Below are 12,858 nucleotides of genomic sequence, written 5' to 3'. Positions count from 1 at the left end.
TGTCACTGCATTAATCATGACTAATATAGTATAGACAGTATCACTGCATTAATCATGACTAATATAGTATAGACAGTGTCACTGCATTAATCATGACTAATATAGTATATACAGTATCACTGCATTAATCATGACTAATATAGTATAGACAGTGTCACTGCATTAATCATGACTAATATACAGTATCACTGCATTAATCATGACTAATATAGTGTAGACAGTGTCACTGTATGAATCATGACCAATATAGTAAAGACAGTGTCACTGCATTAATCATGACTAATATAGTAAAGACAGTGTCACTGCATTAATCATGACTAATATACAGTATAGACAGTGTCACTGCATTAATCATGACTAATATAGTAAAGACAGTGTCACTGCATTAATCATGACTAATATACAGTATAGACAGTGTCACTGCATTAATCATGACTAATATAGTATATACAGTATCACTGCATTAATCATGACTAATATAGTAAAGACAGTATCACTGCATTAATCATGACTAATATAGTAAAGACAGTGTCACTGCATTAATCATGACTAATATAGTAAAGACAGTATCACTGCATTAATCATGACTAATATAGTAAAGACAGTGTCACTGCATTAATCATGACTAATATACAGTATCACTGCATTAATCATGACTAATATACAGTATCACTGCATTAATCATGACTAATATAGTAAAGACAGTGTCACTGCATTAATCAGGACTAATATACAGTATCACTGCATTAATCATGACTAATATAGTATAGACAGTGTCACTGCATTAATCATGACTAATATACAGTATAGACAGTGTCACTGCATTAATCATGACTAATATAGTATATACAGTATCACTGCATTAATCATGACTAATATAGTAAAGACAGTGTCACTGCATTAATCATGACTAATATAGTAAAGACAGTGTCACTGCATTAATCATGACTAATATACAGTATCACTGCATTAATCATGACTAATATACAGTATCACTGCATTAATCATGACTAATATAGTAAAGACAGTGTCACTGCATTAATCATGACTAATATACAGTATCACTGCATTAATCATGACTAATATACAGTATCACTGCATTAATCATGACTAATATAGTAAAGACAGTGTCACTGCATTAATCATGACTAATATAGTAAAGACAATGTCACTGCATTAATCATGACTAATATAGTATAGACAGTATCACTGCATTAATCATGACTAATATAGTAAAGACAGTATCACTGCATTAATCATGACTAATATACAGTATCACTGCATTAATCATGACTGATATACAGTATCACTGCATTAATCATGACTAATATACAGTATCACTGCATTAATCATGACTAATATACAGTATCACTGCATTAATCATGACTAATATAGTAAAGACAGTGTCGCTGCATTAATCATGACTAATATACAGTATCACTGCATTAATCATGACTAATATAGTATAGACAGTGTCACTGCATTAATCATGACTAATATACAGTATAGACAGTATCACTGCATTAATCATGACTAATATAGTAAAGACAGTGTCACTGCATTAATCATGACTAATATACAGTATCACTGCATTAATCATGACTAATATACAGTATCACTGCATTAATCATGACTAATATAGTAAAGACAGTGTCACTGCATTAATCATGACTAATATAGTATAGACAGTATCACTGCATTAATCATGACTAATATAGTATAGACAGTGTCACTGCATTAATCATGACTAATATAGTATAGACAGTATCACTGCATTAATCATGACTAATATACAGTATCACTGCATTAATCATGACTAATATACAGTATCACTGCATTAATCATGACTAATATAGTAAAGACAGTGTCACTGCATTAATCGTGACTAATATAGTAAAGACAATGTCACTGCATTAATCATGACTAATATAGTATAGACAGTATCACTGCATTAATCATGACTAATATAGTAAAGACAGTGTCACTGCATTAATCATGACTAATATAGTAAAGACAGTGTCACTGCATTAATCATGACTAATATAGTGTAGACAGTGTCACTGCATTAATCATGACTAATATAGTAAAGACAGTATCACTGCATTAATCATGGCTAATATAGTAAAGACAGTGTCACTGCATTAATCATGACTAATATAGTATAGACAGTATCACTGCATTAATCATGACTAATATAGTAAAGACAGTGTCACTGCATTAATCATGACTAATATAGTATAGACAGTGTCACTGCATTAATCATGACTAATATAGTAAAGACAGTGTCACTGCATTAATCATGACTAATATAGTATAGACAGTATCGCTGCATTAATCATGACTAATATACAGTATCACTGCATTAATCATGACTAATATAGTAAAGACAGTGTCACTGCATTAATCATGACTAATATAGTATAGACAGTATCACTGCATTAATCATGACTAATATAGTATAGACAGTATCACTGCATTAATCATGACTAATATAGTATAGACAGTATCACTGCATTAATCATGACTAATATAGTATAGACAGTATCACTGCATTAATCATGACTAATATAGTATAGACAGTATCACTGCATTAATCAAAAAGTTGGATGAAAGAAAATGAAAGGATGAAAGAAAACATATTTCATGCTGTTGAACATCCTCACCTTGGAGAAATAACCCACAAGGTGACATCCTTTGTCGTCGTTCTTTGTTAGTATGTAAAAAAGGAAAGGCTCCACGTCGTAATATAGGGTCTTGTGATCGAGGAACAGCTTGGCTAACAGGCAGAGGTTTTGGCAGAAGAGCTTGCTGACATTTCCGTCAACCTAAACACAGAACAAGACCGGCATAAGAACATTGTTCAAATTCAAAACCAACCAAGTCTAATTCTTTCCTCCTATTCATTCAGTCACATTTCACACAGGTGCAGCACCATGATCACGGGGCAACATCCCAAATGGAACTCAATTCCCTTTTAAGTGCACTGCAATTTGACCAGGCCAATAAAGAATCTGCTTCAAAGTAGTGCACTATAATTCAGTGCCTTCAGAAAGTATTTACACCCCTGGACTTTTTGCACATTTTGTTGTGTTACAAGGTGGGATTTAAATGGATCTAATAGTCTTTACACACACACACACACACACACACACACACACACACACACACACACACACACACACACACACACACACACACACACACACACACACACACACACACACACACACACACACACACACACACACACACACACACACACACACACACACACATTCAAAAGTTTGGGGTCACTTAGAAATGTCCTTGTTTTTGAAAGAAAAGCACTTTTTTTTGTCCATTAAAATAACATCAAATTGATCAGAAATACAGTGTAGACATTGTGAATGTGGTAAATGACTATTGTAGCTGGAAATGGCTGATTTTTAATGGAATATCTACATCGGCATACAGAGGTCCATTATCAGCAACCATCACTCCTGTGTTCCAATGGCACGACGTGTTCGCTAATCCAAGTTTATCATTTTAAAAGGCTAATTGATCATTAGAAAACCATTTCGCAATGATGTTAGCACAGCTGAAAACTGTTGTCCTGATTAAAGAAGCAATAAAACTGGCCTTCTTTAGACTAATTGAGTATCTGGAGCATCAGCATTTGTGGGTTTGACTACAGGCTCAAAATGGCCAGAAATATATATAATATATATATATATATAATATATGCCATTTAGCAGACGCTTTTATCCAAAGCGACTTACAGTCATGTGTGCATACATTCTACGTATGGGTGGTCCCGGGGATCGAACCCACTACCCTGGCGTTACAAGCGCCATTGGTCAAAAGTATGGCACTATATATAGGGAATATACTGCCATTTGGGACACAACCATTGCTTTACTACTGTGAAGAGTGACCTCTGACCTCGAACACTGAAAGGTCGTCCTTCCTGTAAATCTCATTGGCCGGAGGGTGAAAGCAGCCACACTTCTTGGTGTGTCGCTGTAGGATGTTTTTGCTTCTCATGTACTTCAGACAGAACTCACACAGGTAAAGCTTTTGCAATCTGCCAACGACAGAGATAACAAGACAATTTGTATTTCAGCTTGCAAATTAAAAGCCTAGAAAACACAGTAAATCCGATCACTGGTATAATGCTCTCAAAATACAGTATTTCTATAGGACAAGGACAATGTTTTCTAAACTGGGCCTAATAACATTGATTTGTCTGAATTTGGCAAAGTAAAAAATGAAGCTTTACCTCGAGTATTCAGGTGGGTAAGGAGAAGAGTACCAAGTTTGGATACAATACTTCCCAAACTCTATGAAGGCAGGGAATCGTCCATAGTCAGTGATGGCCATGGTTCCATTTCTCTAAACATGACAAAACAAAACAAAATGTCGTACCACAAGCATTCAAACAGTCTGACACAGGCAGTTTCTTTCAACAGCAACTTCAACAATGGGATGTGGACCCTTCTTGACACTAAACTACTTCTCAGGTCAGAATTTTTTCAGGGGGGGGGGGTCAAACTTCAATTTAGAATTTGTCATGTTAAACTACAGGCTAGATCTAACTACAGGCTAGATCTAACTACAGGCTAGATCTAACTACAGGCTAGATCTAACTACAGGCTAGATCTAACTACAGGCTAGATCTAACTACAGGCTAGATCTAACTACAGACTAGATCTAACTACAGGCTAGATCTAACTACAGGCTAGATCTAACTACAGGCTAGATCTAACTACAGGCTAGATCTAACTACAGGCTAGATCTAACTTGATCAGATGGTAGGGGTGAAGTGTGATTGATTTATTTGAACAGTTTCCTCACCTGCGACGAGAGCTCTTGGACCTGTGTGAATATCTCCACGTCTTCCTCTGTGACGTGTTCCCTGGAGACGGCCACAAAACCAGGTTCCTGCTTCACCCTCAGCCCCACTTCACTGCCTGTTACGGCAACCAAACATTACAATCTGTTAGTCACAGTAACCAACCACCATGTTAAAGTCACAGTAACCAACCAGCATGTTAAAGTCACAGTAACCAAACAACCTTTTACAGTCACAGTAACCAACCAACCTTTTACAGTCACAGTCACAGTAACCAACCACCATGTTAAAGTCACAGTAACCAAACAACCTTTTACAGTCACAGTAACCAAACAACCTTTTACAGTCACAGTAACCAAACAACCTGTTAAAGTCACAGTAACCAAACAACTTTTACAGTCACAGTAACCAACCACCATGTTAAAGTCACAGTAACCAAACAGCCTGTTACAGTCACAGTAACCAACCAACCTGTTAGTCACAGTAACCAACCACCATGTTAGTCACAGTAACCAAACAACCTTTTACAGTCACAGTAACCAACCAACCTTTTACAGTCACAGTAACCAAACAACCTTGTACAGTCACAATAACCAAACAACCTTTTACAGTCACAGTAACCAACCACCATGTTAAAGTCACAGTAACCAAACAACCTTTTACAGTCACAGTAACCAAACAACCTGTTAAAGTCACAGTAACCAAACAACCTTTTACAGTCACAGTAACCAAACAACCTTGTACAGTCACAATAACCAAACAACCTTTTACAGTCACAGTAACCAACCACCATGTTAAAGTCACAGTAACCAAACAACCTTTTACAGTCACAGTAACCAAACAACCTGTTAAAGTCACAGTAACCAAACAACCTTTTACAGTCACAGTAACCAAACAACCTTTTACAGTCACAGTAACCAACCAACCTTTTACAGTCACAGTAACCAAACAACCTGTTAAAGTCACAGTAACCAAACAACCTTTTCCAGTCACAGTAACCAAACAACCTGTTAAAGTCACAGTAACCAAACAACCTTTTACAGTCACAGTAACCAACCAACCTGTTAAAGTCACAGTAACCAACCACCATGTTAGTCACAGTAACCAAACAACCTTTTACAGTCACAGTAACCAAACAACCTTGTACAGTCACAATAACCAAACAACCTTTACAGTCACAGTAACCAACCAACCTGTTAGTCACAGTAACCAACCACCATGTTAAAGTCACAGTAACCAAACAACCTTTTACAGTCACAGTAACCAACAACCATGTTAAAGTCACAGTAACCAAACAACCTTTTACAGTCACATTAACCAACCAACCTTTTACAGTCACAGTAACCAAACAACCTTTTACAGTCACAGTAACCAAACAGCCTTTTACAGTCACAGTAACCAAACAGCCTGTTACAGTCAGTCACCGAAGAGCCTGTTAGTCACAGTAACCAAAGAGCCTGTTACAGTCAGTCACCGAAGAGCCTGTTAGTCACAGTAACCAAACAACCTGTTACAGTCACAGTAACCAAACAACCTTTTACAGTCACAGTAACCAAACAGCCTGTTACATTCACATCAGCGGTGTATAATCAAACATGGTGGATCATTAGTTCTTTATACAGCAGATGGGGAGCGGTGTTCTATAGTATTACTGTGTGTTCTATAGTGTTAGTGTGTGTTCTATAGTGTTAGTGTGTGTTCTATAGTGTTAATGTGTGTTCTATAGTGTTAATGTGTGTTCTATAGTGTTAGTGTGTGTTCTATAGTGTTAAGTCGCTTTGGATAAAAGCGTCTACTAAATGGCATATATTATTATTATTATTATATATTATTCTATAGTGTTAGTGTGTGTTCTATAGTGTTAGTGTGTGTTCTATAGTGTTAATGTGTGTTCTGTAGTGTTAGTGTGTGTTCTATAGTGTTAATGTGTGTTCTATAGTGTTAATGTGTGTTCTATAGTGTTAATGTGTGTTCTGTAGTGTTAGTGTGTGTTCTATAGTGTTAGTGTGTGTTCTATAGTGTTAATGTGTGTTCTATAGTGTTAGTGTGTGTTCTATAGTGTTAATGTGTGTTCTATAGTGTTAATGTGTGTTCTATAGTGTTAATGTGTGTTCTATAGTGTTAGTGTGTGTTCTATAGTGTTAGTATGTGTTCTATAGTGTTAATGTGTGTTCTATAGTGTTAGTATGTGTTCTATAGTGTTAATGTGTGTTCTATAGTGTTAGTATGTGTTCTGTAGCGCGTCTCAATTCGCAAGTAAATGCATTTGGTTTTAATGTGCTCATAAGGCATATATCATAATGTATGTTTTTTATTTATTTTATTATGTATGTATGTATCATAATATAAATCATAATATATATATATATATCATAATGGATATAATAATGTATATATCATAATGCATATATCATAATGTATATATCATAATGCATATATCATAATGTATATAATAATGTATGTATCATAATGCATATAATAATGCATATATCATAATGTATATCATAATGTATATCATAATGTATGTATCATAATATATACCATAATGTACGTATCATAATGTATATACCATCATGTATATAATAATGTGTATCATAATGTGTATCATAATGTATATCATAATGTGTATCATAATGTATATCATAATGTATATACCATCATGTATTTAATAATGTATATCATAAATGTATATACCATAATTATCTATTATAATGTATATCATAATGAATGTATCATCATGTACAGTTTAAGTCAGAAGTTTACATATACATTAGACAAATACGTTTCAACTCAGATTTCACAATTCCTGACATTTAATATGAGTAAAAATGCCCTGTCTTCGGTCAGTTAGGATCACCACTTTATTTTAAGAATGTGAATTGTCAGAATAATAGTGGAGAGAATGATTTATTTCAGCTTTTATTTATTTCTTTCATCACATTCCCAGTGGGTCAGAAGTTTACATACACTCAATTAGTATTTGGTAGCATTGCCTTTAAATTGTTTAACTTGGGTCAGGCTTTTCGGTAGCCTTCAACAAGCTTCCCACAATAAATTGGGTGAATTTTGGCCCATTCCTCCTGACAGAGCTGGTGTAACTGAGTCAGGTTTGTAGGCCTCCTTGCTCGCACACACCTTTTCAGTTCTGCCCACAACTTTTCTGTAGGGTTGAGGTCGGGGCTTTGTGATGGCCACTCCAATACCTTGACTTTGTTGTCCTTAAGCCATTTTGCCACAACTTTGGAAGTATGTTTGGGGTCATTGGCCATTTGGAAGACCCATTTGCGACCAAGCCTTAACTTCCTGACTGATGTCTTGTGATTTTGCTTCAATATATCCACGTAATTTTCCTTCCTCATGATGCAATCTATTTTGTGAAGTTCACCAGTCCCTCCTGCAGCAAAGCACCCCCACAACATGATGCTTCCACCTCCGTATGTCAAGGTTGGGTGTTCTTCGGCTTGCAAGCCCCCCCCTTTTCCTCCAAAAATAACAATGGTCATTATGGCCAAATAGTTATATTTTTGTTTCATCAGACCAGAGGACATTTCTCCAAAAAGTATGATATTTTTCCCCATGTGCAGTTGCAAACCGTAGGCTTTTGTATAGCGGTTTTGGAGCAGTGGCTTCTTCCCTGCCGACCGGCCTTTCAGGTTATGTCAATATAGGACTTGTTTTACTGTGGATAAAAATACTTTTGTAACCGTTTCCTCCAGCATCTTCACAAGGTCCTTTGCTGTTGTTCTGGGATTGATTTGCACTTTTCGCACCAAAGTACATTAATCTCTAGGAGACAGAACGCATCACCTTCCTGAGTGGTATGACGGCTGCGTGGTCCCATGGTGTTTATACTTGCATACTATTGTTTATGCAGATGAACGTGGTACCTTCAGGCGTTTGGAAATTGCTCCCAAGGATGAACCAGACTTGGAGGTCTGCAATTTGTTTTTTTTAAAGTCTTGGCTGATTTATTTTGATTTTCCCGTGATGTCAAGCAAAGAGGCACTGAGTTTGAAGGTAGGCCTTGAAATACATCCACAGGTACACCTCCAATCGACTCAAATGATGTCAATTAGCCTATCAGAAGCTTCTAAAGAAAGCCATGACATAATTTTCTGGAATTTTCCAAGCTGTTTAAAGGCACAGTCAACTTAGTGTATGTTAACTTCTGACCCACTGGAATTGTGATACAGTGAATTATAATAAGTGAAATAATCTGTAAACAATTGTTGGAAAAATGACTTGTGTCATGCACAAAGTAGATGTCCTAAACGACTTGCCAAAACTAGAGTTTGTTAACATGAATTTTGTGGAGTAGTTTAAAAACGTGTTTTAATGACTCCAATCTAAGTGTATGTAAACTTCCAACTTCAACTGTATATATCATGATGTATGTTACATAACGTATATCTCATCTCTGGATGTGCGTATGAAAAATGTAATGATGCGAAACTAAATCACTAATTACGTAACCGCTTTCATGTGCTTAGTTATTATCCCACCAAACCTGCGTCCCAAATGGCCCTCTATTCCCTATACAGTGCACTACTTTAGACCACGGCCCATAGGGCTCTGATCTGAAGTATTGTATAGGGAAGATTTGGGTGTTATTTGAGACAAATGACCATGAATTAAAAAGCCAATGTGGTGACAGCAGCGGTGTGGAGAATACAATGAAACAGGAATTTTGTTGAAAACAAGCAGATTTAGCATAAATGAACAAAAAACACTTAAAATGATGTATTATACACCAACAAAACAGAATGTGTTACAATAAGTGGAAATTATATTCGTGAACAAATCAATAATTACAGAGATTAGTTTGAGACTTAAGTATGAGTTTTAAATTATGTAGATGGCTTTCAAATGTAAACACTATTGCTTCTATACCAGAGTTGTGGACTCCAGTCACATGACTTGGAAATCGAGTCTGACTCGAGTCACACATTTTATGAAAATAAAATAACTTGAGACTTGGAGCCTCAACATCAAACGGATTTCTTGAAATTAATCGGGCCAGGTTTCGAAACAGATTGGCTACTGAAAACGCAGTCTGGTCCTCTGATTGGACCAGCAAACTGTCACTCAACACAGGTCGGATGAGCGAGCAGAGATTGCCGATTTGCTGTCCAGCTATAGGATCGGGTGCAGCGTAAACATCACATTGTAGGGAGAAAGGATTGACAAAATAAATAAATATGCAGCTCCCCAAAATATTGGTGATCAAGAATATTACCTATTACTTTGCATGCTCACTAGCAATGGGGCAACAAACAGCAATTATTAACATATGCCTTCTGGTCTTTTGGCATGTAAAAAATCCTTGAAATGTATAATTTATTTATGAAGCTTGTATTTTAAATTTCTTGTTTAAATGATTCATTTTTTTTTGTGGTGAAGAGGCATCATTAGGCGCGTTTCTCCACTTTCTCCAAACTCCCGCCATTGGAGCCCTTGGTTCTTTGGTTGAAATGTTTGCTGGTGCTTTTGCACGTTTAAAGGCCACGTGTGGGAAATCTATAGTTTATCTAATACTATCTAATAATTGATAGTGTTTCATCATTCCATCACCGTACGTTGGATTATTTCACGGTTAATACATTTTCATTGACCATTTCTTACGCTCTGGGTGATGTTCATTGTTTATTGAGGTAGAAGTTCTGTTCATTCAACAAAAGGTTTCCCTTGTTCATATTTCCCAGGTTTTGTCGGAGCTCCGTGTGTTTGTGTCGTCTGTCATTCTGGTCGTGTGTAATGGAAGCGGTAATGCCTCAGAGGACTACGCTAAACAGGCTGACTACACCACTCGCGCACGCAAAATACATTTAGAAATCTGTGTTATTCAATTATTGCACCCAAACTGCTCACGAGTGTCTGCGTTGCCAAGGGCTTAAATAGAAGTCAGTTCTATTTCGGACGCAGAAGTCCTGCCTCTCCCATCTCCTCATTGGTTTATAGAAGCAGGTACCCACGTGCCATCTCCTCATTGGTTATACCCACGTGGGTGACTGAAAGACTAACGAGGTCAGTGATGGTAACGCACCTAATTTATGAAAAGTTGCCAATCGCAATATAAGAGAACCTTGTGCATTTCAGGTAAAATAACAACTCAATGTTTATATCCCAGGACAGACTAGCTAGCAACAGCACGCTAGCTAAATAGGACAAATTAGCTAGCAAGTGCAAGCTAACTAGCTAAATTGCCATAAATGTTTTAATGCTTTTCAACCTGTTTCCAAATTAATTTAATTGGTTCAGAGTTTATGATATTTTAACCTGCGTGTCGTGATCGTGCTTGGTGTTGGCGGGACAAAATTAATTTATGCACGCTGGCGCACGCGCTCAGTCGGGTTCCGTGTCAGTGCCCTGTGCGCCACGCTTTGGAGTCAGTATGTTGAATAAGATTAAATGTTTGTTCCATGTATGAATGGTGATGAAATATCATTAATAATCATTAAGTCTGATTAGGAAGAATGTAAAAATGGATGTGGAAATTGCCTTTTACATTGTAGAACCAATATTGCCAATTGGGTTAATTGTATTGTCCTGGGAAGGGCCAAGTTCTGACATGTACCTGTTGAGCTCCTGTCAGACTCCTTTTGGTTACTCAAGGGGAACTAGGCAGTACAGTTTGGCCCTCCACCTGTGTCCATTCAGTTATGACAGGTTAAACCTGATACAGAGGCTATTTCTTCTGGGCTATTGCCCATGTATATTTGGTAAATCTACTTGTATATTTTTATTTTTATTTATTTCACCTTTATTGAACCAGGTAGGCTACTTGAGAACAAGCTCTCATTTACAACTGCAACCTGGCCAAGATAAAGCAAAGCAGTTCGACACAAACAACAACAGAGTTACACATGGAATAGACAAACATACAGTCAATAATACAATAGAACGCGTCTATATACAGTGTGTGCAAATGAGTTAGGATAAGGGAGGCTAGGCAATAAATAGGCCATGGTGGCGAGGTAATTACAATTCAGCAATTAAACACTGGAGTGAATAGATGTGCAGAAGATGAACGTGCAAGTAGAGATACTGGGGTGCAAAGGAGCAAAATAAATAACAGTATGGTGATGAGGTAGTTGGATGGGCTATTTACAGATGGGCTATGTACAGACAGGTGCAGTGATCTGTGAGCTGCTCTGACAGCTGGTGCTTAAAGTTAGTGAGGGAGATCTGAGTGTTCAGCTTCGGTGATTGTTGCTGATGCATATGTTCTTTTGCATATGTTGATGATATTGCACTTTCATCATTGGATCAACAAGGCCTGTAACTAAATCTACATTGAGCACATCAACCTGCCTTGCCTTCTGCTGATTTCAGGCCCTTAAAGGGATACTATGGGATTTTCGCAATGAGCATGCTAGTAGCTACCCATAGACTTCCAGTCATTGTGCGAACGCTGGTTAGCATTGGCTCGCGAAACTACCACCATCTTCCTTTATACAGGACAGAGGCATAAATATAGTGTTCCCTTACTTCATCTGACTCTGGGAAAGTAGATAAAGGGCCTCATTGTCAAAATTCAGAAGCATGCCTTTAAGACTGTTGCAAGTTGGGCCTCCTGAGTGGTGCAGCGGTTTAAGGTGTCACTACAGACCCAGGTTCGTTCCCAGGCTGTGTCACAACTGGCTGTGATCGGGAGTCCCATAGGGCGGCGCACAATTGGCCCAGTGTCATCCGGGTTAGGGGAGGGATTGGCCAAGGGGGGCTTTACTTGGCTCATCGTGTTCAAGCGTCTCCTTGTGGCGGGCCGGGCGCCCGCAGGCTGACCTCGGTCATCAGTTGAATGATCATTTGCTCACGACACATTGGTGCGGCTGGCTTCCGGGTTAAGTGGGTGGGTGTTAAGAAGCGTGGTTTGGTGTGTCATGTTTCCGGGGACCCAAGACTCAACCTTCGCCTCCTGAGCCGTTTGGGAGTTACAGCGATGAGACAAGATCAAAATGAGGGAGAAAAAGGAGGTAAAATAACCCCAAAAACATTATAAAAAGACTGTTACAAGGTCCCTATCATCA

At 37.5% G+C, this 12,858-nt stretch overlaps 1 protein-coding gene across 1 annotated transcript in view; it reads right to left on the bottom strand.

The window, feature by feature from the left end:
- LOC124040420 (histone acetyltransferase KAT6B-like) overlaps positions 1-12,858 on the bottom strand; it is a 108,921-nt gene that overhangs the window by 28,407 nt on the left and 67,656 nt on the right. The window contains exons 8-11 of the mRNA XM_046357591.1: positions 4,834-4,949; positions 4,259-4,371; positions 3,922-4,063; positions 2,664-2,825 (exon numbers count right to left, since the gene is read on the bottom strand). Of these exons, the coding sequence (XP_046213547.1) occupies positions 2,664-2,825; positions 3,922-4,063; positions 4,259-4,371; positions 4,834-4,949 (533 nt within the window). The remainder of the gene's footprint in view (positions 1-2,663; positions 2,826-3,921; positions 4,064-4,258; positions 4,372-4,833; positions 4,950-12,858) is intronic.

The sequence above is a fragment of the Oncorhynchus gorbuscha genome, linkage group LG07 (genome assembly GCF_021184085.1).
Source record: "Oncorhynchus gorbuscha isolate QuinsamMale2020 ecotype Even-year linkage group LG07, OgorEven_v1.0, whole genome shotgun sequence".
Classification (NCBI taxonomy): Eukaryota; Metazoa; Chordata; class Actinopteri; order Salmoniformes; family Salmonidae; genus Oncorhynchus; species Oncorhynchus gorbuscha.
This window is presented reverse-complemented; position numbering and strand designations above follow the sequence as displayed.